General features: G+C 41.0%; 3 protein-coding genes across 3 annotated transcripts; 2 read left to right on the top strand and 1 right to left on the bottom strand.

The window, feature by feature from the left end:
- Positions 1-1,341: 1,341 nt before the first annotated feature.
- Positions 1,342-2,444, top strand: LOC310644816 (chemerin-like receptor 1; the record flags this gene model as incomplete). The annotated part of the gene is made up of 1 exon (XM_083370124.1): positions 1,342-2,444. Exon 1 carries the CDS (start codon positions 1,380-1,382, stop codon positions 2,442-2,444), a length of 1,065 nt encoding a protein of 354 aa, XP_083226250.1. The 5' UTR covers positions 1,342-1,379.
- A 12,544-nt stretch (positions 2,445-14,988) lies between these two features.
- On the top strand, positions 14,989-20,241 carry LOC310644728 (chemerin-like receptor 1). Its single transcript, XM_083370014.1, has 2 exons — positions 14,989-15,034; positions 18,820-20,241. Exon 2 carries the CDS (start codon positions 18,858-18,860, stop codon positions 19,893-19,895), a length of 1,038 nt encoding a protein of 345 aa, XP_083226140.1. The 5' UTR covers positions 14,989-15,034; positions 18,820-18,857; the 3' UTR covers positions 19,896-20,241.
- A 3,298-nt stretch (positions 20,242-23,539) lies between these two features.
- Positions 23,540-24,616, bottom strand: LOC310644815 (chemerin-like receptor 1; the record flags this gene model as incomplete). Its single annotated transcript, XM_083370123.1, has 1 exon — positions 23,540-24,616. The coding sequence occupies one exon, from the start codon at positions 24,614-24,616 to the stop codon at positions 23,540-23,542; it is 1,077 nt and encodes a 358-aa protein (XP_083226249.1).
- Positions 24,617-25,013: the final 397 nt, after the last annotated feature.

Here is a 25,013-nt window from a genome sequence, read left to right as displayed (position 1 = left end):
CGTACATACACAATACTCCTCACTCCTATTTTCCCCAACAACAATCTGTGAGGTGAGTTGGCCTGGCTTTCACGCCTAAGGTGGAACTAGAACTCCCAGTCTCCTAGTGATTGGCCCAAATCAAATCCCCCTGCCAGCTTTCATGCCTGAGGCAGGTCTAGAACTCATTGTCTCCTGGTTGCCTTAACCACTACACCAAACTGCAAGCTGGCATGAGGAATTTGGGGAGTTTACACAACTTAAAGTTACCAACTTTGGAAAACAACTGCTCTAAAAGAATTCTGGGCAGTGACGTCCACACATCTTGAACTTGCCAAAGACTGTTTTAAATACTGAACTTGGATTAATAACACCTATAGTAGTTGTGGTGTTCGCATAGCACATTGCCTCTCCTCCCCACACTGGACCACATCCTCACTTAGTGTGATGGTCTGGAGTGTCGAACAAGTAAAGATAATGGCTGACTGTCCCACCAGCAGCCAACCCCATGTTAGGTTAGCCTATCATGTATGAACCCAGCCTTTTATCATTTATTTAATTGGTTTCAGAAAGAGTTTTCAGTTCATCTGAAATAATAAGCTTTTAGGTGTGAAAGCAGTTATGCCATTGTGATTATTCCAAGAGCAATAAATCTCTGGGAAATTTAACAATATAAAATAGTTTTTAACTAAATTTTAGTTACAGGGTCCAAAAGAAATGGTTAATTCCTGGAGCACTCTTGTTCTGAAAGGACAACTGGTTGCAAAGCAGGAATACCACATTCAGTTTCATTGGAAGGGTCAAATAGATGCTAGAGGGATGAATTATTGGTTTGCAAAAGTTAAAATGCACAACACACACTCCGGCATTACCTCTAGATTAAAAGGATGTTGCTTTGCTGCCATCTTGTGATTCAATATCGCACGCCAAGACTCCTACTGCTGTGTTTAAGCTCTTTTCCATAAATCCCTATCAGCAAAGCATTCTGGAATGTGGGAAATCTCTCCATTTTTACTGCAGATGTTTAAGGAATATTGCCATTAGTATCCAAACATTCAAAGTGCCCTAACAACTCTGTGGGATGGGTTCGACTGAGAGTGACGCTACCAATTTTCATGCCTAAGGCGGGACTAGAACTCACAATCTCCTGATGATTGGCCCAAAGTCACCCAGCTGGCTTTCATGCCTAGAGTGGGACTAGAACTCACCATCTGCTGGTTTCTAGCCTGGTGATATAAAACAAAATATAAAATCTTATTTTATAACAGGATCCTGGGGTAGTTCCATAGCTTTAAAACGTGGTCAAACAGCCACAGCTCCATTTTGCGTCAACTTTGTGAAGTAATATTTCCATCCTCAACCATTTCCTATTTCCTTCCAACAGATTCTTTTCTACCAAAATGGCTGCCAACTCCACGTCTCCAGAAAACCTTTATGAAGATTACGAGGACTATCCTGATTTGGAGGAGAATGCAAGCCTCCGCAACTCAATGCACATACTCTCCATGGTGATCTACAGCATAGCTTTCTTGTTAGGGGTGACTGGAAACAGCCTAGTCATTTTTATCACTGGCTTCCATATGAAGAGGACCGTGAATGCTGTCTGGTTCCTCAACTTGGCCATTGCTGATTTGGTCTTTACTTTTTTCCTTCCGTTGAGCGTGGCCTACATAGCCCTGGGCTTCCATTGGCCCTTTGGGAAGCTGCTGTGTAAACTCATCAGCACAGTGGCCTTCCTCAACATGTTCGCCAGTGTTTTCCTCCTCACCATCATCAGCATGGACCGCTGTGTCTCTGTAATGTGCCCCGTCTGGGCCCAGAACCATCGGACACCTCAACTGGCTTCTCTGGTGGCCCTGGGCATTTGGTTAGCCGCCTTGGCCCTCAGTTCCCCTTATTTTGTCTTCCGGGATCTTAAAGGTCCTCCTGTGGAAGAGAACATCACTCACTGTTACAACAACTTTGCCTTATCAGACAGTTTCCAGTCAGAGGAGGTGGTTAAGCTGGGAGAGTATCGTGCTCAAGCCTTGGTGATGACCCGTTTTGTGGCTGGATTCTTAGTGCCATTCGTCATCATTCTTTTTTGCTACGGCATTATCACAGTCAGGCTGAAGGGGACTCGGCTCACCCGCTCAACCAGGCCCTTCAAGATCATGGTGGCTGTGGTTGTGGCCTTCTTCATCTGCTGGTTCCCTTATCATGTCTTTTCCTTCTTGGAGATGTCCGCTGCCAGGGTAACACCTGGACTACAGACCTTTCTGATGGTGGGAATACCCTTGGCTTCAAGCCTGGCTTATCTCAACAGCTGCCTGAACCCTTTCCTGTATGTCTTTGTGGGACAGGACTTCAGGGAGAAGCTACAAACGTCTATTTTGGCTGCTCTTGAGAGTGCTTTCAGTGAGACCACAGGGCAGACCTTAACCAAGAGCAAATCCAGCGTGGAGGTAGAGTGTCACACCCTTTAAAGAAGAACCGGGGGAGACTTCAAGCTTGTAGGGCTTCTCCATCTCCCTTGCTGATTTTGGGGATCCACTAATCAAAGATAACTGTATAATCATGGTTTTGGATTGTGGTGTGTTTGCAAAACGAAGGGATTGAAACATCCCGTTCTGAATCTCTAATAGGAGTTCCAGTTCTAGATATATAGGGATAAAACTGGTCATTCGTACCTATAGGATGTATACATACAACACTATACCATGTAGCTACAAACAACCATGACTTAGTATAAGATAGATTTGTATTATCTGATTGATGGATAAATTGACTGATGACGTACCATCAAGTTGCTGTCCTCTCCTAGCAACCACACAGATAGATCTCCTTTGTGATGATCTGTCCTGGTCCTTCAGGTCTTCCAACAGTGCACCCACCACCACTGAGAACATCTCCCTCACTGTGGGTCATCTTCGGCTCTTTCCTTCCGCATTGCTCAGCATCATGGACTTCTCGGAGGAGTTAGCTTTTTGCATGGTTATTGTAAAATACAATAATTTCAGCCTGGTTATTTATGTCTTGAATGAGAACCCTGGGTTGATTTGTTCTGTGGATCCATATGGTTTATTGTCTTGGCTATGCACGGTATTCTCAGCTGTCTTCTCCAACACCAAAGTTCAAAAGATAGATCTTCCCATCCTATTTCTTCAAATGCCATTGTTCGCTTCCATAGCGTGTCACGGGGAAAACACGGCCAGCATCATTTTGGCCTTTGTCAAAATGCCACCTGAATATCTTTTGCAAAGATTTCTTTGCTACCTTATCAAACACTAGTTTGCGATGTGTTTCTTGACTTCTGACTCTTTTGCTAATGTGAGTTGATTTTGAAAGGTGGAAGGGATCCATAACTTCAGGATCTTCCTTGTTAATGGTAAGGCTTGTTGCTGTATCTATTGTTATCTCAAAGGTGCTTTTCCAAAAGGCAACTTGGACTGTTTTTTTTTTCTTGAGGAAGATGCTTTGATCCTCAAACTAGAAGCTTCTTCAGTTAAGACTCAGGAAGCTTCTGGGATGGTGAAACATCTCCCTCAAGGAAAAAGAGTCCAACTGCCTTTTGAAAAAGCACCCTGAAGATAACCATGAGCTGGATGACTGAGAATCTCCAGAGACGATTATTCTTAGTTTTCTTCCTGTTTAATCTTAGCCTCATTTTTAACCTCTCCTCCTTTTGACTTTTATGACAAGAGCTTGCAGATCATATGGGTTCTCAGTTACCAGAATAAGGCCGTCAGCGTAGTGCAGATTGTTGCTGCTTCTACAGTTTTTTAAAAACCACCCTTCCAGTAAAGCCACCTTCAATATATATTTAGTATGTAGTTTGAATAAATGCTATAGATCCATACAGTGCTTTTTTTGTAAAAGAAAAAGGTGCCGGAACTCACACATGTCATACAACCCGCCTTGCCTACCCTACAAGGCTCCATCCAAAAAAGGTGCCGGAACTCCATTCTGAGCGTTCTATGAGAAAAAAAGCCCTGGATCTATAGATCAGGTTGAAGCAGTCAAGACATGAAGATGGTGTGTATCTTCAGAGGTAAACATACTGTGTTCTGCACAAAAGAAATGCATTGAAAAGAAGAACCTATAGGGTACTTTTGTCTGTTGATGTGGTAGAAATTGTGCATCTTGGAATGACGATCTGTAACTCATCCAGAGTCGCCTTATCAGGGAGGTGGGTGGCATAAAAATTTAATAAATAATAATTATGTCAATTACTGGATTATCAGTTTTTTAAAAAAACAAACAGGAGTTCCCCTTTCTTCTATTTTAGAGCTGAATCTGCAATGTTCTTTCCTTTCATTTTCTAATTCGTAATCCAGTACTGTTGGATTTGTTAACATTATCTTTTCTTTTTTTTGTCCCTTTGAGTCAGAGTTGGCTCATGGACTAGTTCCTGTAGTTTTCTGAGCAAGATTTTTTGGGAAGTTTTTTTTTTTTTTGCCAGTGTCTTCTTCCTCGGGTTGAGAGAGTTGGAATATAAAGCCTTGTCTCCTTTACCTACCCAGAGGATGGAATCCTGTCCTGTGCATAGGTTTCTCATGAGGTTAATTAAACATTCTGGAATCCATTTTCCTAAGGACATTCTGCCCTAGTCAACACAATCAAAGTCCCCCCCTTTCTCTCTCTCTCTCTCTCTCTCTCTCTCTCTCTCTCTCTCTCTCTCTCTCTCTATATATATATATATATATATATATATATATATATATATATGTATATATAAAATCATATATATATATATATATATATATATATAATCACATACTGATTTCCTTTAGGCTTTCTCAGTTATTCAGCATGCACCAGTAGTAATGTCTCTGGTCCTCTGCCTTTTCAAAAATGAGCTTCAACATCTGGCGTCTCCCATTCCATGTAGGGCTTTAATCTGCATTAGATGATCTCAAGCATTATTGTACTAGCGTGCGAAATGAAGGACACTGAAATAATTTGCAGACTTGTTTAAGTCTCCCATCTTTGGTATCGGAATGTAGATTGATGTTTTCCGGTTTGTTGGTCACTGAGTCACGCTCCAGAATTGTTGCATAGTTTTATTAGAATTTTTCCTGATTTTCAGAATACCCCTTATATCTTTATTTTCTTTGAATCGGTTACTATCTGCTCATCGGTATCCTTTGACGAACCAGTTTGAGGTCGGGACGTCCTTCTGACTTTGGAAACACACGGAAGACTTCCCTTGTTTTTTTCAATGTCTGTTTCTATTTTTTGTGTCTTTAATCCTGCTGCTAATTTAACAGCTATTCCACATTTAGTGCAGTTTCTTCTGTTTCTTGGTCTTTGATAATCTGTTTTCTCATTCACCCTTAACCATTTCATTCCAAAGTCCCTCTAATTCCCTGTCAGTGGCTTCAGGATTTCAAAGTGATTTCTCATGTTGTTCTTGAAAATGTATAGTGTATCTTAGCAATAGCACTTAGACTTACATTTTAGACTTCTATGCTAAGCTTGTAAGCCGCCCTGAGTCTTTGGAGAAGGGCGGGATATAAATGGAATTAAATATACTGTATATATAGCACTCTCTGAGCAGAATCAGCACATTGTCCCCAACAATCTGGCTCCTCATTTTACTGACCTTGGAAGAATGGAAGGCTAAATCAACCTTGAGCCGGTCAGGATTGAACTCCTGGCAGTGGGCAGAGTCAGCCTGAAATTCTGCATTCTAACCACTGTGCCACCAGGGCTCTTGTTCAACATGATTTTTGATACATTCAAAAATCATATCGTGGAAAATGTTCTGCTTTAGTTCAACTTGGAATTTTCAGATAAACAAATTTTCATCTATTCTACCGTTATATCCCTGGTCATATCCTGGCTGTTATAACCGTGTTTCCTGGTGGCAGTAATAAAAGTGAGCTTGACTTCTGTGGGCTTTGTCTGATGATGTACAGTATATGTAGATAGGTGGCTTTTTTGTTGTGTAAATATGCTGGTCTATGACTGTAATAAAGACTTTATTTGATTTGATTTTGTTTTGTGAAGAATGTGTTAACAAAGGAGAAATCATCGGAATGGCACAAACTATTAAGTTGTTCTGCTTCATTTCTGTTTCTTATGGCATATATAATCCAACTACATTTTCCTCCTTAGTTTTACCAACAGCTTGTAAGCCGCCTGAGTCTTCGGAGAAGGGTGGGATATAAATAGAATTAAAAAAATATTCCAATTTCCAGTGACAAGCAGCATATCTTGCTTGAAGGTTCATGAGCATCAGAGTGAACTTAAACATAAAGCTCAAATTTTAAAAGGAGGATAAAAGCTAACACATATTAATACAATGGTACCTTGGTACTCATTGTTAGTTGGTTCGGGGAAGCATGAGGAGTATCAAAAATGGTGAGTATCAAACAAATTTTCCCCATAAGGAATAATGTAGTGAGCCGCAAGGCAGCTGACAATGAAAAGTTGTAGCTTGTGCATTAAGTATCAAACAAACAATGAATACCGGGACAAAATGTCCACGTCAAAATGCATTGAGTAATGCATCAGGAAGAAAGCTAGAAGTAATTCTTTTCTCAAGATAGGGGAAAAAAGTAAAAGAAAAATAGAAAATATATTGATATTGAAATTACAAGAGAAAGGTATTGTATTAATAGATAACACGGCTATAAAAAACAGCATTACATTAAATATTATTCTAACTTGTATAAAGGAAGTGGCATCTTTCTGGAGAAAATAGATAACTATCTAAAGAAATAAAATTTACTGAGGATCACAGAGGAAGCGAAATATATTATAAATAGATCTTTAACAATAAGGGAAGTTTCTGAAGCCACAAAAAGATTAATCCATGAAAGATGCTGGGACTAGATGGATTATCAGATTCTTATTTTAAGTGTTTTGAGGATGAACTTTTACAACTTTTGCAAAAACAAAATGGATTTTGGTTTAGAGGGAGGAAAAAAATGCCAGAGAATTAGAAAGAGGACTACATAGCACTAATACATAAAAAGGGACGGGATAGGACTTTAACGAGAAACTGTAGACCAGTATCCAGTGCTTTTTTTGTAAAAGAAAAAGGTGCCAGAACTCACACATGTCATACAACCTGCCTTGCCTACCCTACAAGGTTCCATGCAAAAAAGGTGCCGGAACTCCTTTCTGAGCGTTCTATGAGAAAAAAAGCCCTGCCAATATCATTAATGAATAAGAACTACAAATTGTTGATAATGATTCTAGCTAAAAGATTGAAAAGAATTTGGTAAGAATTTATTCACGAGGGTCAATGCAAAATCAAACAACGTTGAATTAAGGAGATTTTTTTGTTGTTGTCAGTGAGAACAATTAATCAGTGGAATGGCTTGCCTCCAGAAGTTGTGGGTGCTCCATGACTGGAAATTTTCAAGAAGAAACTGAACAGCCATTGATCCAGAACAGTATAGGGTCTCCTGCTTAGGGAGTGGTTGGACTAGAAGACCTCCAAGGTTCCCTTCCAACTCTATTATTCTGTAATTCTGCAAAACGCTTGATTGTATTTGACAAGCAGGCCCAAATGAACATGTTTCCCCCTCGCAAATAGTACTTCTGTTTTTCAAATTGCAGAACCATCTTGGACTTCCTTCTTTGCCTCAGGAAGTGATCTCTGTTGAGACTCTGAAAATGCACAGTTGCGTTGAAAAAAAAAGGCTTCTTCTGTTAAAAGGCAAATAGCAAATGAATTAACACATCTCCCAAACTAGCCTTCCTCAAGATCTCACCTTCCATTTGATTGGTCGCACCCCAAAATCCATGGCCAGTAACAAAGCCTTGATTAGTGATATTAACTGGGGAAGAAAGTGCCTCCTTTGAAGGGGTCGGTGCCACTTAATTTGTGGGGAATTGAAATATATAGGAAATGTTGGAAAGTTGCCTTAGTTTCATTGTAAGGCCGACTCTGAGGTTGATTTGTTGTCTCCTCTTTCTCCTTCAGTTGCAGACCGAGGATGGAAGATGCTGCTCCTGGTGAGAAGAACATAAAACGTCTCCTGATGAGTCAAATAAAAAAGTCCACCTGATGGTCTTATTTCACTTGTTGGCCCAACAGATTGTTCCAAGAAGCTCACCAATAAAACTCAAAGACCACACCTCGTTCCCTGCCACTGAGACAAAACCTCTGCTCCTGAGGTTTTTACGTTCACGTTCGTCTCTTTCGTGAACTTTTCTAATCTCCTTCTAAAGCTGCAAGTCATCGTCCCATTCGGGGCTTAGGTTATGTTGAAATGAGTTCATCCTCTGTCCCATCTTCAAACGTCTCCTGGCTGCTTTATCCGCCTCCTGATATTTTTCAGGGTTGCTAAGTGTTTGCTACCAATGAAATATATTAGAGAGCTTCCAAGCCAGATTTACTGAGATTCACTTTTCTGTTTTTCCCCCCTTTTTGAATCACCTATGTTTATGGGAGATTTTATAGAAGCAGCTTTAAACATATTCTCATATTCTCATATTCTCATATTCTCTCTCTCTCTCTCTCTCTCTCTCTCTCTCTCTCTCTCTCTCTCTCTCTCTCTCTCTCTCTCTCTCCTCTTTAAGTTTGGTTGTTTTTGAAGATGTAACATCACTCACAGTGCACTGATGTTGTTATCTAGCTGGGTAATGAAATGTCTGTAAGAAAACAGCTAAGCTTGGAGAGCCCCAGTGACCCCCTAGTTCAGCCCTGAGCTACAAATGTTCTCTCCTTCCTTCCTTCCTTCCTCCCTCCCTCCCTCCCTCCCTCCCTCCCTCCCTCCCTCCCTCCCTTCCTTCCTTCCTTCCTTCCTTCCTTCCTTCCTTCCTTCCTTCCTTCCTTCCTTCTCCTTCCCTCCGATCCTCCATCCCTCCTTCTTCCCCTTCTTTCCTTTTCAACAGAACTTTCACGCATGGAAGCACTAGCTCAGTCTGACTCCTCCTGAAACAGCCTTTCTAAACCAAGAGTTCCAAATTTTGTCTCCCCAACCCCCAAACCAGAGAGACAAAGATCACATATACCCAAGTGTGTGGGTTGGGGTAGGCAACGCTAAACTAAATGGGTAGATTATTATTCCACTTTTGTCCATTCTTATATGGACTCCTAGGGAGAAAAAAGATATCATTCCCACTTGACTGTGACTTTTTTTTACCTGTAGAGGCAACAACAAATAAGCTGCTGACATCATTTCTTCAAGATAGTCTGCTCTTATTTGTAAAACGTTATCTGTTGAAATCTGAACTATGGTGCTGGAGAAGACTTGAAGTCGGACACGACTTCGCAGCTAACAACAACAAATCTGTTGAAATCAACAGTTTCCTATTGTTTGCAAATCTGCTAGAGTTGTCATAATTTGGTGTGGATGAGAAAATATGATACGACTAAATTCAGGATGGCATGCATCAGCTGAAAAATTGCACAAACATTTCCGAACTATAAATAGGGATGTACTCAATAACCAAAACTTTCCAAAGAGCCATGCTCTCTTGCAACAAAACCAAACAGCAGGCAGAACTAGTGGCACCTTAAACCACTATTATTTGTGTTTGTATTCTATTTGTGTGAGCACAAAAAGCGCTTGTAAGAACTGCAGTGTCTGGCATGAATAACCTTTGGAAGAGTAAAAACATCAGAAACACATATTAGTTCACACGATTTCCCCCCACCCCCAATTGCAACTTATGGTTGAGAAACCTGGACTCTGAAAAAGATAAGAGAAGGGGGGACGTCTTTGAACTGTAGTGCTGGAGATGACCACTACACACACCATAGACCAGTGGTCCCCAACCTTTCCAGCTTTGTGGACCAGCAGCGGGGAGGGGGGACAGGGGATGGTTCCACTCAAGAGTGCGCTCGCATGCATCCAACATTTGCACATGTGGGACTGTGTGCACAAATGTGCTTGCCTGTCACTTGCACAGCCCAGTTCCAAATGGGCCATGGTTGTGGCCTGGGGTTGGGGACCCCTGCCAAAGACTGCAAAAATAACAAGGATGTTAAGATTCTGACTGATGAATTCAACTGTGTAAGCACCAACTAGATGATCCAATCTCTTAATGCAAAACTTTAGTGAGTACATCATTTTGGCATGAATGAAAGCAAAACCAGCTCTGATTATTTCCCACACAAATCACTATAATTAAAATATAGAATTCTCCCTCCCCCTGTTAGTGCAGGTCTCATTGTCCAGTCAAGTGTCAAAATATTGCTATGAGAAAGTATCTCTCTGGGTTGGCAAACACCTGCTGGACCGTCCTTGATTCCCATGGCTTGACTTCTTGTTGTCTGGAGCCTGCATTCCATTTCCCCCTCTCCTTCCCCCTAGTATGTTGGCAAGCTGAGAAGCAGTAATGGTGGCAATCTCATGCATGCTTCAAGTTTGACAGAGGAAGCTCTAGATTGAACCTGACCCAAAAATATCACTTGAAGCAAAGATCGCCAAACAGAGGCTGGCATACTTTGGTCATGTCGTGAGAACTGACTCACTCAAAAAGTCAGTCATGCTGGGAATAATCAGCAGGAAATAAAGGGGTCATCCAAGTATCTTTGGCTGGACACTATAAAACATGACACTGAGATGACCATGGTGGATCTGAAGGAGAGGGTGGAAGACAGAGGGGCATGGAGAGTGCTGATCCATAGGACGGAAATGACTGAATGGCTGATGACGACGATGTGTTTGTGCACCTTTGAGTCATTATTGATTCCTGGTCCTTGCTTGGACAAGTCCTTGCAGTTTTCTAGGCTTGCCATTGTCTGCTTCATGGGCTGAAAGAGATTGAATGGCTCAAGGTCACCCAGCCAACATTCACACCTAAGCTGGGACTAGAACTCATGCCCCCTGGGTGATTGGCCCAAAGTCCAAGAATTGCCAACAGTGAGAATTATCTAAGAATGAATGGCCTTTTGGGTGGATGGTGTACTTTTGATGAGATTAGAATGATGTTAATCAAATGAAGAACAATGTTGATTCATTCAGTGAATTCTGGTGTGGGTATGGTCAAAACAGAGCAGACTGGAACAGGTTGTTTAGGAAAGTTCAAACACTTTACAGAGAGTGTATGCAATAATGTAATAATATTTTCCTCTGCTGTTAACCGCAGTGTTTTCTGCCATGCCTTCTAAGCTCCCGCCAATTCCCCTCTTCTGTAGAAATTGTAGGATGATATGTAGCATAGTTCATGTCAACGCTGCTAACATTGAATGTTATTGCTTGACATGAGATGAAGAAGTAGCTATTTCATATGTTAAATTTGTGTATTGCTTTAAGACTGTGTATTGTTTTAGTTTAAGGTTAGGAGGGGGGAATGAGTAGGATTGCACTTTCAAGGCCATTTGTCTCTCTAAAGAAGATAAGGTTTGGGGAACGGATACTTTAGATTAATTGGAGAATATGATTAATGACAAAATTAGAAAGGTGGAGAATTGTGTTTTAATATATTGTGTAATATATTGTGCAAGGGGCGGAGATTTCAGATTCCAGCTTCCTTCGAGCAAGCATTTGCCGGTGTATTAGGCTAATAAAGGACTTTTAAGGTAAACAATGCCTCAGAGTCACTTGAAAAGCCCATACGTCGGAAACTTGACAGTTCAAATATATTCCACACAAAGCCATTTCTCTGTGGGTTTTTTTTTTTTTGTGATGGTCTCTTTTACTGGAAGAAGTTCGAAGGAAGAAAGTAGAAGGAAGAAGGAAGGAAGAAGAAGGAAGAGGAAGGAAGAAGGACAGCAAAACTTTGCATCTGATGAAGAAATGTTGTTGTTGTTAGCTGCGAAGTCGTGTCCGACCCATCGTGACCCTATGGACAACGTTCCTCCAGGCCTTCCTGTCCTCTACCATCTTCTGGAGTCCATTTAAGCTCACACCTACGGCTTCAGTGACTCCATCCAGCCACCTCATTCTCTGTCATCCCCTTCTTCTCTTGCCCTCAATCTTTCCCAGCATGAGGCTCTTCTCCAGTGAGTCCTTCCTTCTCATGAGGTGGCCAAAGGATTTGAGTTTCAACTTCAGGATCTGGCCTTCTAAAGAGCAGTCAGGGTTGATCTCCTCTAGGACTGACCGGTTTCATCGCCTTGCAGTCCAAGGGACTCGCAGGAGTCTTCTCCAGCACCATAGTTCAAAGGCCTCAATTCTTTGGTGATCAGCCTTTCTTATGGTCCAACTTTCACTGCCATACATTGCAACTGGGAAGACCATAGCCTTGACTATATGCACTTTTGTTGACAGGTTGATGTCTCTGCTTTTTAGTGTGCTGTCTAGATTTGCCATGGCTTTCCTCACCAGGAGCAAGTGTCTTTTAATTTCTTGGCTACAGTCCCCGTCTGCAGTGATCTTGGAGCCCAGGAAAATAAAATCTGTCACTACCTCCATTTCTTCTCCATCTATTTGCCAGGAATTGAGAGGGCCGGATGCCATGATCTTAGTTTCCTTGATGTTGAGTTTCAACCCAAGTTTTGCACTCTCCTTCTTCACTCGCAACAAGAGGCTCTTTAGTCCTTCTTCACTTTCTGCCATTAGTGTGGTATCATCTGCGTATCTTAGGTTGTTGATATTTCTCCCGGCAATCTTAATTCCAACTTTTGATTCATCTAGCCCTGCCTTTCTCATGATGTGCTCTGCATATAAGTTAAATAGGCAGGGCAACAGTATACAGCTTTGCCGGACTCCTTTCCCAATTTTGAACCAATCAGTGGTTCCGTGTCCAGTTCTCACTGCTGCTTCTTGACCCGCATATAGGTTTCTCAAGAGACAAATAAGATGGTCTGGTACTCCCATCTCTTTAAGAACTTGCCACAGTTTGTTGTGATCCACACAATCAAAGGCTTTAGCATAGTCAATGAAGCAGAAATAGATGTTTTTCTGGAACTCCCTAGCTTTCTCCATGATCCAGCGTATGTTGGCAATTTGATCTCTAGTTCCTCTGCCTCTTTGAAATCCTACCTGTACTTCTGGTAGTTCTCGATCCACATACTGCTGGAGTCTAGCTTGTAGTATTTTAAGCATAACTTTACTAGCACGAGAAATGAGTGCAATGGTGCAATAGTTTGAACATTCTTTGTCACTGCCTTTCTTTGGAATTGGAATGTAAACTGATCTTTTCCAATCCTGTGGCCACTGTTGAGTTTTCCAAATTTGCTGGCAAATTGAGTGTAGCACTTTTACTGCATCGTCTTTTAAGATTTTGAATAGCTCAGCTGGAATACTGTCACCTCCACTAGCTTTGTTATTGCTCAGCTTTTCTAAGGCCCACTTCACTTCACATTCTAGGATGTCTGGCTCGATGTCAGTGATCACCTTGTTGTGATTATCAGGAATGTTAAGCTCATTCTTGTTAAGCTCATTCTTCTGTGTAATTTTGCCACCTCTTCTTAATCTCTTCTGCCTCTGTTAGGTCCCTGCCATTTTGGTCCTTTATTATGCTCATTTTTGCATGAAACGTTCCCTTCATCTCTCCAATTTTCTTGAAAAGATCTCTGGTCCTCCCTATTCTATTGTTTTCTTCTATTTCTTTGCACTGTTCATTTAAGAAGGCATTCTTATCTCTTCTAGCTATTCTCTGGAATTCTGCATTCAATTGGGCGTATCTTTCTTTTTCTCCCTTGCCTTTCGCTTCCCTCCTTTCCTCAGCTATTTGCAAAGCTTCCTCAGACAGCCATTTTGCTTTCTTGCATTTCTTTTTCTTTGGGATGGTTTTGGTTGCTACCTGTTGTACAATGTTGCAAACCTCTGTCCATAGTTCTTCAGGCACTCTGTCTATCAGATCTAATTCCTTAAATCTATTTGTCACCTCTACTGTATATTCAACAGGTATATAATTTAATTCATACCTGAGTGGCCTAGTGCTTTTCCCTACTTTCTTCAGTTTAAGCCTAAGCTTTGCAATAAGAAGCTCATGGTCTGAGCCACAGTCAGCTCCTGGTCTTGTTTTTACTGACTGTATAGAGCTTCTCCATCTTTGGCTGCAGAGCATATAGTCAATCTGATTTCTGTGTTGACCATCTGGTGATGTCCATGTGTAGAGCCGTCTCTTGGGTTGTTGGAAAAGAGTGTTTGCTATGACCATCGTATTCTCTTGACAAAATTCTATCAGCCTGTGCCCTGCTTTATTTTGTACTCCAAGGCCAAACTTGCCTGTTATTCCACTTATCTTTTGGCTTCCTACTTTAGCATTCCAATCCCCCATGATGATAAGGACATCATTTTTTGGTGTTAGTTCTAAAAGGTGCTGTAGGGCTTCATAGAACCGGTCAATTTCATCCTCTTCAGCACCGGTGGTTGGGGCATAGACTTGGACTACTGTGATATTGAATGGTTTGCCTTGGATTCGAACTGAGATCATTCTGTCATTTTGAGGATTGTATCCCAGTATTGCTTTTCCTACTCTTTTATTGACTATGAAGGCTACTCCATTTCTTCTGAGGGATTCTTGCCCGCAGTAGTATACCTGATGGTCATCTGAATTAAATTCACCCATTCCTGTCCATTTTAGTTCGCTGATACCTAAGATGTCGATGTTCAGTCTTGTCATCTCTTGTTTGACCACATCCAGCTTTCCTTGATTCATGGATCTTACATTCCAGGTTCCTATGGAGAAAAAATCTTTACAGCATCGGACTTTCCTTTCACCACCAGACATATCCACAGCTGAGCGTCCTTTCGGCTTTGGCCCAGTCGCTTCATTCTTTCTGGTGCTACTAGTACTAGCCCTCTGCTCTTCCCCAGTAGCATATTGGACGCCTTCCGACCTGAGGGGCTCATCTTCCAGCGTCATATCGTTTTGCCTTTTGGTACTGTCCATAGGGTTTTCATGGCAAAGATACTGGAGTGGGTTGCCATTTCCTTCTCCAGTGGATCACGTTTTGTCAGAGCTCTCTGCTATTACCTTTCCGTCTTGGGTGGCCCTGCACGGCATAGCTCATAGCTTCATTGAATTACGCAAGCCCCTTCACCACGACAAGGCAGCAATCCATGAAGGGGGATGAAGAAATAGAGGTGGGGAAAAAATAAAAGCCTACTACGCTCCACGTGTGCCCATCTAGCGTCAGTTCTGTTTTCTCACTTGTTATCAGAAGACCACATTTCCCAGGAGGAAAGGAAGGAAGAGGATACTTCTTTACCTTAAGGTCAGAAATATTTCTTTTTAGATTATTTTTATTAAAGATTTTTAAAAGAAGGTAAAATAAAAAGTAATACAAGCGAGTGTCAAGTAAGAAAAAGGAAGCATTCAAAAGAGAAATTGCGAGAAAGGCGGGGGGGGGGGGTAGTACAGGGGAAAAAAATAGATAAGAAAGGAAAACAGTATCAAAAATTTGCTTTGGATCTGTTTTATGGCAGTTATGAGTGTAATTATCAGTTTGCCTCTTACTCTATCGTTACAACATGACTTTCTATAATCTATCCTAAAACATAAGTTCCCCCCACTATTTTATGCAAAAAGCTAATAAGGGGTTTTCCAGTCCAGCAATCAATGTAGACGTTCTCTTCCCTATTCAAAGAAGTCAATGGAGCCATCTCAGCAAGTTCCATCATTTTCAACATTCCTCCATTATGAGAAGTGCCAAATCTTTCCATCTTTGTACGGACAATAATCTTGCTGCAGTTAACCTGCGCAAGAACAAAATTCCGTGACTGAGGGGACAGAATAATAAAGTAGTAGAGTTGGAATGGTTGTCCAATCTCCTCTTAAAAACCTCCAGTGTTGGAGCGCCCACAACTTCTGGAGGCAAGCCGTTCCACTGATTAATTGTTCTCACTGTCAGGAAGTTTCTCCTTAGTTCTAGGTTGCTTCTCTCCTTGATTAGTTTCCATCCGTTGCTTCTTGTCCTGCCTTCAGGCGTTTTGGAGAATAGGTTGACCCCCCCCCCCGTTCTTCGGGGCAGCCCTTTAAATATTGGGACACTGATGTCATGTCAGCCCTAGTCCTTATTTCCCTTAGAGGAGACATACCCAATTCCTGCGAACGTTCTTCATATGTTTTAGCGTACAGTCCCCTTCTGGGATGAAGGATAGTTAAACTTTTTCCTTTAGAAATGGGACCTTAGGAGATAACTTGGAGTGCCATAATACTCGATGAAAAAAGAGAGACCCTCAACTTAAATCACTAAAAGCAAATGGATTTCACACGATGCTTCCCGGGAAGATAGAGAAACCACAGCTGAGCTGTTCCCTGCTAACAAGAGGAAAATTCTGGGCTGCTTGGACACAACTGTGTCAACTGGGCTTTAGTTGTACCCACAGCATGCTCAGGCTATTCTATGCAAGCCGGCATCCTTAATCTACAAAATGCCTTAAACGCCAACATACTGTTGCTTACATTCCACAAGATAGGAGATAAAGCTAGTGTTCTGACTCAAAGGTAGGTCTAACAGACTATATGGATCCTGGTGCAATGAAGGTTAGTTTCCAAGTACGACAAAATTCAGACACGTGGAGTAAGTAGTCTTGGTTTGACTACACCTGTTCTTTCTCATGCCTTTGATTTGATTTGATTGGGTGTCTTTGGTCTTTCTTATTACTTTTTTTCTGCTCTGCCTAACTTATGTGTCAATACATTTTTTTTTTAAAAAAATTAAGTCTCAGATATAGCAATAGCACTTAGACTTATATATCGCTCTATAGTGCTTTACAGCACTTTCTGGGTGGTTTACAACATCTGCATAATGCCCCCAACAATCTGGTCCTCATTTTACCAACCTTGGAAGAATGGAAGGCTGAGTCAGCCTTGATAGAGGTTTTACAGTGCCAGATAAATTCCAAATGTTTACGTTCCCTGGATGTGTCTTCTTCACCTTCTCCTTCTCCTCTTAAGCAGCTCTTAGAGAAAGACACTTAGAGAGGAACTTTCCTAATGGTTTAAGTTAAGCAGTTAAAAGCGACCCCAGGAAATGTGTGCATTCGGACTTGCAACGTCCTTAAAATAAAGTCGAATTTGTTTGTCTGGCCCTGTTTCTTGTCCATTTTACCTGGAGGGCTGATAGGTGATGCCTGTGTTCAATCAGCCTCAGCCTTTGTGCTTTTTCTTAGCTGTCAGGTTCCGACATCCCCCCCCCCCCCGGCCCCGTTTTGTTTTATGCTTTTAAAAGACAAGACTTGTTGCAACAAGATGATCAGGTGGTTTCTGGCGCTGAAAAGATTTCCCAATCTCCCTTCTGTTCACTTCTTTTTAGTACTAAGGGAAACAGAGAATACAGTAAACAATTATTTCTTGTCTTGGCTAAGACCCCCACCCACCCACATATCCTGCCTTGACATCATTCTGCATCGTTTTGAGGCAGGCCATAAAGAAAGATACGAAGAATACATAAAAAATGCTGCATGACATAAAAGTGAGGTAGGACATAAAAGTGAGGCATAAAGAAAATGCGTGTATTAGCTAGGAGAAGAACAAGGAAATGGAAAATGCCAAACTATAACTTCAACTGTGGGTCACACCTCATAGGCCAGCACGGAGTTCAGATACATCGAACCACATATGTCTTGTTTGTAGCTAACCACAAACATGGTGCCGAAAACTTAAGACGCTTAGCAAGACGCCTGTGACCTTTGCTAGAGACAAGGTTGCCAGATATTTAGCTATAATTTAGCATCGCAAAGGGGGGCTAGGGATGAGCTAGAAGGGGGCCTAGAACTCATGTAACCAATCAGAGCTCATAAGTTACATTTCCGTGTTTTGTTACTTTTGGAGACTATATATGTACTTGCTTTTCCATGAAAAGGTGTTCAGACATGGACATGGCTTTTTGTTCTGAACCTTCTGCGCCCAAAAGAAAACAAACTTCTTTTGATTCCGGGGTCTGAGTCTCTTGATTCTGCAACAGTTTTGTTCTGTGACCTGTCTTATCTTGGCAAAGGTGCCCTGGTTGACTTTGGATGTAAAACAACAACAACAACCCAGACTAAAGAGGAGATGTCTTGATGCTGAGAAAGAGTCTTGGGACTAATGGCTGCCATGTTTTCACCAAGCAAGAAATAGGAAGGAAGGAAGGAAGGAAGGGGGAGGAGGAGTAGTGGGGGGATTGAACATAAAGACCTTGAAGGTCTTCCAGTCCAATCTCCTGCCCAAGCAGGAGACTCTGTACCATGAAATCTATAGAAATGTCTCCCGCTTGACCAAAGCTTTGGACTAGAAGACTTCCAAGGTTCCTTCAAATTCTGTTATTTTGTTGTTTCTCTCACATATGTATGCATATATATACACACACATACATGTATATATACACACACACACATACACAAAGACACACACTCACGCACAAACACAGTTTAAGAGGAAAAACAGAAAACCATGTGCTTCAAGTCAACCTACTTCACCCCGGTTTGATATGTGATGGATTTGTCAACCGTTGAGTTTCAATATAGTGGGGATGCTTAGATATTAATTAATGAGTTTAAATATAGTGGGGATGCTTAGATATTAATAGTATTAATTGGATATTAATCAATGAGTTTAAATATAGTGGGGATGCTTAGATATGAATATGTAAGCATCCCCACTATGTATATTTAAACTCAGTGGTTGACAAATCCATCACCTATCAAACCGGGGTGAAATAGGTTGACTTGAAACACATGGTTTTCTCTTTGTGTTTTTCCCCTTAAAATATGTTTGTGTGTGAGTGTGTATGTTTGTGTGTATACATGTATGTTTATATACAGGCATATACGAGCGAAACACCCCCTTTCCACCTAACAATTCTTTAACATCTAAATCCATTTTTAAAACCTTCCAAAGCCCCAAGGGTTAGGTATGTATGTATGTATGTATGTATGTATGTATGTATTTATTTATTTATTTATTTATTTATTTATTTATTTATTTACAGGTATGGCCTGGAACTACCAAAAATTGCTTGCTCTTATTTTTCTACTGCATACCCGTTCACACATATCCCTGTTTTTTTGCTTTTAGGAAAAGGAGCAACGGTCAGTGGTCTTTTATCAGAAGAAATGAGCAACACAAATTTTGATGCCTCGGACTTGAATACGTCTGCGGAGTATGAATATTACGATTACGATGATCCAGTCTATAAATTGGAAAGAGCAATACACAGTACCTCCATGGTGATCTACAGTCTGGCGTTTGTGCTGGGGGTCCTGGGCAACAGGCTGGTCATCTTCATCACCGGCTTCCGAATGAAGAAGTCCGTCAACACGGTCTGGTTCCTCAACCTGGCCATTGCGGACTTTGCCTTCACCTTCTTCCTTCCCCTGAGCGTGGTTTATTTAGCCCTGAGGTTCCACTGGCCCTTTGGCTGGCTTTTGTGCAAGCTGAACAGCACCTTGGCCTTCCTCAACCTCTATGCCAGTGTTTATCTCCTCATGGTCATCAGCATTGACCGTTGCATTTCTGTCAGGTATCCGGTCTGGGCTCAGAATCACCGAACACCTCGTCTGGCTTCTTTTGTGGCCTTGGGTGTGTGGATCCTGGCCTTGGTTTTGAGTTTGCCAAATTTCTATTTCAGGCAAACAGCCCAAGTCGAAGAGAACCATATTAACTGCCATACCAATTATGGTGACAACCCAAAGATTAAAATAGTCAGGCATCGTGCAATGATCATTAGCCGGTTCATCTGTGCCTTTGTCGTTCCCTTCACTGTTATTCTTGTCTGCTACGGAGCGATTGTCTTGAGACTGAGAGGCAGCCGGTTGTCTAAGTCTAACAAACCTTTTCAGGTTATCACCGCTGTGATTGTGGGTTTTTTTGTCTGCTGGTTCCCTTATCATATTTTTTCTTTCATTGAGTTAAGAATGGATCCAGAGATGCTACCAATATTGAGGATCGGTGTTCCCTTGGTAACAAGCTTGGCTTTTGTCAACAGCTGCCTCAACCCCATTTTGTATGTCTTCATAGGCCAGGATTTCAAAAAGAGACTGAGACAGTCCCTCTTTTTGGTTTTTGAGAATGCCTTCGCCGAAGAGAACAGCCAGAACTTAACCACCAGCAAGACTAAATCTTCAGTGGAGACCATGTCTCAGGAGCTCTGAGGTGGCTCAATTGAGCGCTTTGATTAAAGAAAAGAATATAAGTACTTCTGTTTCTACATGAAGACCACTTCTGGATTTTGTGCTCGAGGTGGAAAGAAATGAACCTTTGATTTTGGGTTTTACTGATTAGATCGATTTCTTGTTATAGAAATAGCTAGTTTATAAGTAAAAAAAAGTTGAGGTTTGATGTTAATGCTTCCTTCTACCGCAACACAGGAAGTTGGAAGTCACTGCCTATTTTTTTTTCTTTCTCCCTTCGCCCGCCAACTTTCCTTTCCCTTTCCCCTCCCCGCTGTGTCCTACTATTTGCTTTGTGTTTTACTTTATAATCTAATAAAATGTTTAATAATAATAAGAAAAGGAGCTCTGTGTTCTGCTGATATCTTCAGTTCTCAAAACCCTCCTAACGCAGGTTATCAAATAAACCCGTTCTGAATCTGCTTTGCTTTGCTCAATTGCCCCGTCTGCTAAAGGACGAAGATTCCTTGCTTCTGATGGGAAGACTCCCTAAGTACCATGCTGAATGTGACCTTTTTCATTTTTGGTTCAAGATGAGGTTTGTTGCAAATGAAGATGTGTGCTTGGGCTACCAGGTATCTGAAAGGTTAACGGAGGACATGAACACTTCAAAAGGAGGACAAATGGGGGTGGGGGGGGAGAAAGGAGGACACACTGTTTCATATTCTTGGCATCCATTGCAAAAATTACAGCAAAAAATGCCCACCCCCAACTCTAACAGTGAGAATAATTAACCAGTGGAACAACTTCCCTCCAGAAGTTATGGGTGCTCTAACCCTGGAGCTTGTTAAAATAAGATTGGACAATTATTTGATATTGGTTGTTGGTATAGGATTTTCTGCTTGAGCAGCGAGTTGGACTAGAATGGGGGTCCCCAAATCCCAACCACCAGTCCCTGGGCCAGCACTGGTCCATGGCATGCCAGCAACTCATCCATGCAAACAAGCAAAGTCACATCTGCGGGATGCAGGCAGCACACAAAACCATGCCCCTTCCGATCTATGGAAAAACCTCTCTCCACAGAACCGGTCCTTGGTGCCCCAAAGGTTGGGGACCTCCAAAGTCCCTTCCAACTCTGTTATTCTGTTATGAAAGCTGGGAGCCTACAACAAAGATGATTAGGGGACTGGAGGCTAAAACATATAAAGAACAGTTGCTGGAACTGGGTATGTCTAGTCTAATGAAGAGAAGGATGAGGGGGGACATGATAGCAGCCTTCCAATATTTGAGGGGTTGCCCCAAAGAAGAGGGAGTCAAGCTATTCTCCAAAGCGCCCGAAGGCAGGACAAGCAACGGATGGAAACTAGTCAAGGAGAGAAGCAACCTAGAACTAAGGAGAAACTTCCTGACAGTTAGAACAATTAACCAGGGGAACAACCTGCCTCCAGAAGCGGTGAATGCTTCAACACTGAAAGTTTTTATGAAGAGACTGGACAGCCATTTTTCTGAAATGGTATAGGGTTTCCTGCCTGAGCAGGGGGTTGGACTAGATGACCTCCAAGGTCCCTTCCAACATTATATTATATTATATTATATTATATTATATTATATTATATTATATTATATTATATTATATTATATTATATTATATTATATTATATTATATTATATTATATTATATTATATTATATTATATTATATTATATTATATTATTATATTATATTATATTATTATATTATATTATATTATATTATATTATATTATATTATATTATATTATATTATTATATTATTATTATATTATATTATATTATATTATATTATATTATATTATATTATATTATATTATATTATATTATATTATATTATATTATATTATATTATATTATTATTATTATTATTATTATTATTATTATTATTATTATTATTATGATGATGATGATGATGTGTCATCATGATGATGCTCTGGAATGGGTAGCTGAAGCTCCAGCTGTTTTTCTCAGGATGTAAACTCCATTCCTTTCAGAAGTGGATGTGATGTCATGACACATGTATCAATAGTGTTGTACTTAGATAGTGATAGAGTAACCGGGAAAATACCACTTTCACACAGTACACTAACAATGACTTAACCGTTTTCATTCAGAGGGCGGAGATAAAAGTAAGGCCATGTCATGAGAATATGGGGAAAAAAGAGAGATTGCCAGGCAGTGTTTGTGCCATAATTGGAGCCGTGGTGGTGCAGTGGTTAGTATTGCAGGCTAACTCTGCCCACAGCCGGGAGTTCAATCTTGACTGGCTCAAGATTGACTCAGTGTTCCCATCCTTCCGAGGTTGGTAAAATGAGGATCCAGATTGTTGGGGGCAATGTGTTCACTCTGTAAACTGCTTAGAGAGCACCCTGATTCTTGAAAGTCCATGAAACCCACAGCTTCACATAACATAAATTCAGCTAACTGCAAATTACTTTGATTAAAACAAGCAAACACATACAGCAGAATTATGTTACACAAAATTTATCTGGGGAAACCCCCACCACCCCCAAACTTTAAATAATCTTAATCTTCCTAATAGACTGGAAGTTCAGACCAGCCCTAAATAACCAGGCAGAAAAGCAATTATAAAAGGTAATCATTACACTATTTTAAAAATTCTTTTTCATAGCTGTTTCCTAAGATTATCAACAGAAATTAGAATACAGGTAACACATATTACAATACATTTTATAAATACACTAATGCTTTTGAAATCTGCTGGACTATTGTTGGTTTTGGCTATACCCTGGGAACAATAAGCCAATATATTTGGAGACCACAGGTTGTAGAAGGCTGTAATACACAGTGAAGAATAAACATTAGAAAGTTTGAGAAATGACAAATTTGTTGAAATGGAGACAGAGGGTTCTGTTGAAAAGTGTAGAATGCCACCACTGAAAGGGTTTTGTTTCAGAAATATCCATTGAAGTGTATAATGTGTTCATTTGCAAAATTTGGGTTCGCTGCTGGTGGTGGTGGGGGGGGAGGTCACTCAGACCATACATGCTCTGTACAAGTGTCAAAATGTGCTCACCTAATTTGCTTAATCTGGTTCCTGAATTGACCCAGGTTCTGGTAATAACTAAGTGACTGAATTCAGTCAGCCCAATGAGCCACCAAAATCCTAACCAAGATTTAATCCTGACCAAGTTTAGCACACTCCGCAACTGTGTCTGCTTGGTCATTACTTGGCTTGGTTAACCGAATTGTTTGAATGAAGCCATAAGAGTCTATGGAGATTCTCAGCCATCCAGGTTATGGTTGTCCCAAAAGTGCTTTTCCAAAAGGCAGATGGACTGTGTTTTTCCTTGAAGATGTTTCGCTTCTCACCCAAGAAGCTTCTTCAGTTCTGAAGAAGCTGAAGAACTGAAGAAGCCTCTTGGATGAGAAGCGAAACGTCCTCCAAGAAAAACCAAGTCCAGCTGCCTTTTGAAAAAACACCTTTGGGAAGCCATAAGAGCTGCTAACATTTAACCAAGCTAATAACAATCCCAGTGGTTGCAACTAAGATAAGATTGATGAGATTTAACTTTGTGGCTTAGCTCCCTTTGGTTAGCTTACTGTTGCTGTGTGATGTGAATCAAGATAACGTGTGACTTCAGGAAGTAAGTTGTGTGATTGCAGCTGTAGGCATGTTTTCTGCATGAGAACTCACACCATGCTGGATTCCCCTATTCCTGAAGTAGAACAGGAATTCCTATTACTGGAAAAAGAGGATAGAGTCCAGTTTTCATTAAAAGCACTTCTGAAGGCTGACAGGAAGGAACGCCAGCTAATTTTTCTAAAATCTGGGCCAACGAAAGCATATAGGAATGGATTGAGGCAGCTGTTGAGACACACCAAACCATTAGCCAATGGCAACCCAATCTCAATGACAACTCTCATTTCAAGGCTCTCATCAATCAGGGCTTCTAGAATGGAGAAGAAGTGGTGAGGGAACCAACAGCAGAAGAACGCTACTACCACTGCCGTGATGATCTTGAAGGATCTACCAAATTGACCAAAGATCTTCCCTCTGAGCTTGAAGACAATGATGCAGTAGCAAGCCAAGATGATGTTGAAAGGGATGAGGAACCCAATTACAAATTCAGTCATCACCATAGAAAGATGGGGCTTGTAGTTGCTGGCCTCTTCCAAGCTAAAGCTATAGGAGCACTTTATAGAGTCATCCGCATCATGCTCCATGTCCCGGAAGTAGAAGTAGGGGATGCTGAGTCCCAAGGCTATCATCCAGATGAGGACAGCTATTAAGGAAGCCAGCCGAAGTGTGCGATGGTTCAAGGACCAAACGGGACACGCTACAGAAACACAGCGGTCAACACTGATCGCGGTCAAGAAGAAGACGCTGGCAAACATGTTTAGGAAAGAAACCACAGTGTCAAGTTTGCAAAGTAGCTGCCCAAGAATCCATTCACCAAGGGCAAAATATAGCAACTCTGAGGACAGAGAAAGGTCATATATGAAATCAGCTAGAGCCAAGTTGAGGTACCACATGGTGGTTACAGTCTTCTTCATTTGGAAACCAGTGAGGAAGATGACAAGACCGTTGCCAATGGTCCCAAGGAGTAGGGTGGTACTGTAAATCACCATGGAAATCACATGCATTATGCTTGAAGTTTGAGCATCATCATAGAAAACCCCAGTATCATTCCAGCTGAAATTGTAGGTGTCGTTCTCAGGAAGAAATTCAATGTCGTAATCATACAGAACAGAAGGGAAGGGGTCCATCCCCTTTTCTTTTTTCTGAGCCTAAAAGATAAAAAGATATTTCTTTTGTGTGAGAACAGAGCAGAGAGGAATGAGAAAATGGGGGTGAAACTCTGATTGTAATCTTTCAGAGTTCCGTGCCCCAAACCCAATTTCATATTTCAAAATGAAACTTTTGGGGGAAATCTATGCATTTATCTATGTATTTATTGAATTTCTATAGTCACCCCTCTCAACAAGTGACTCATAGGCAATATTCATCACAAAAAGCATAAAACTAAATTAAAACAATGAAGAATAAATATGTATGGTTGCCAAGTAAAACTATTCTCATTATAGATAGATAGATAGATAGATAGATAGATAGATAGATAGATAGATAGATAGATAGATAGATATAGATATAGATAGATATAGA

This window comes from Vipera ursinii, assembly GCF_947247035.1.
Source record: "Vipera ursinii genome assembly, chromosome: 9".
Lineage (NCBI taxonomy): Eukaryota > Metazoa > Chordata > Lepidosauria > Squamata > Viperidae > Vipera > Vipera ursinii.
This window is presented reverse-complemented; position numbering and strand designations above follow the sequence as displayed.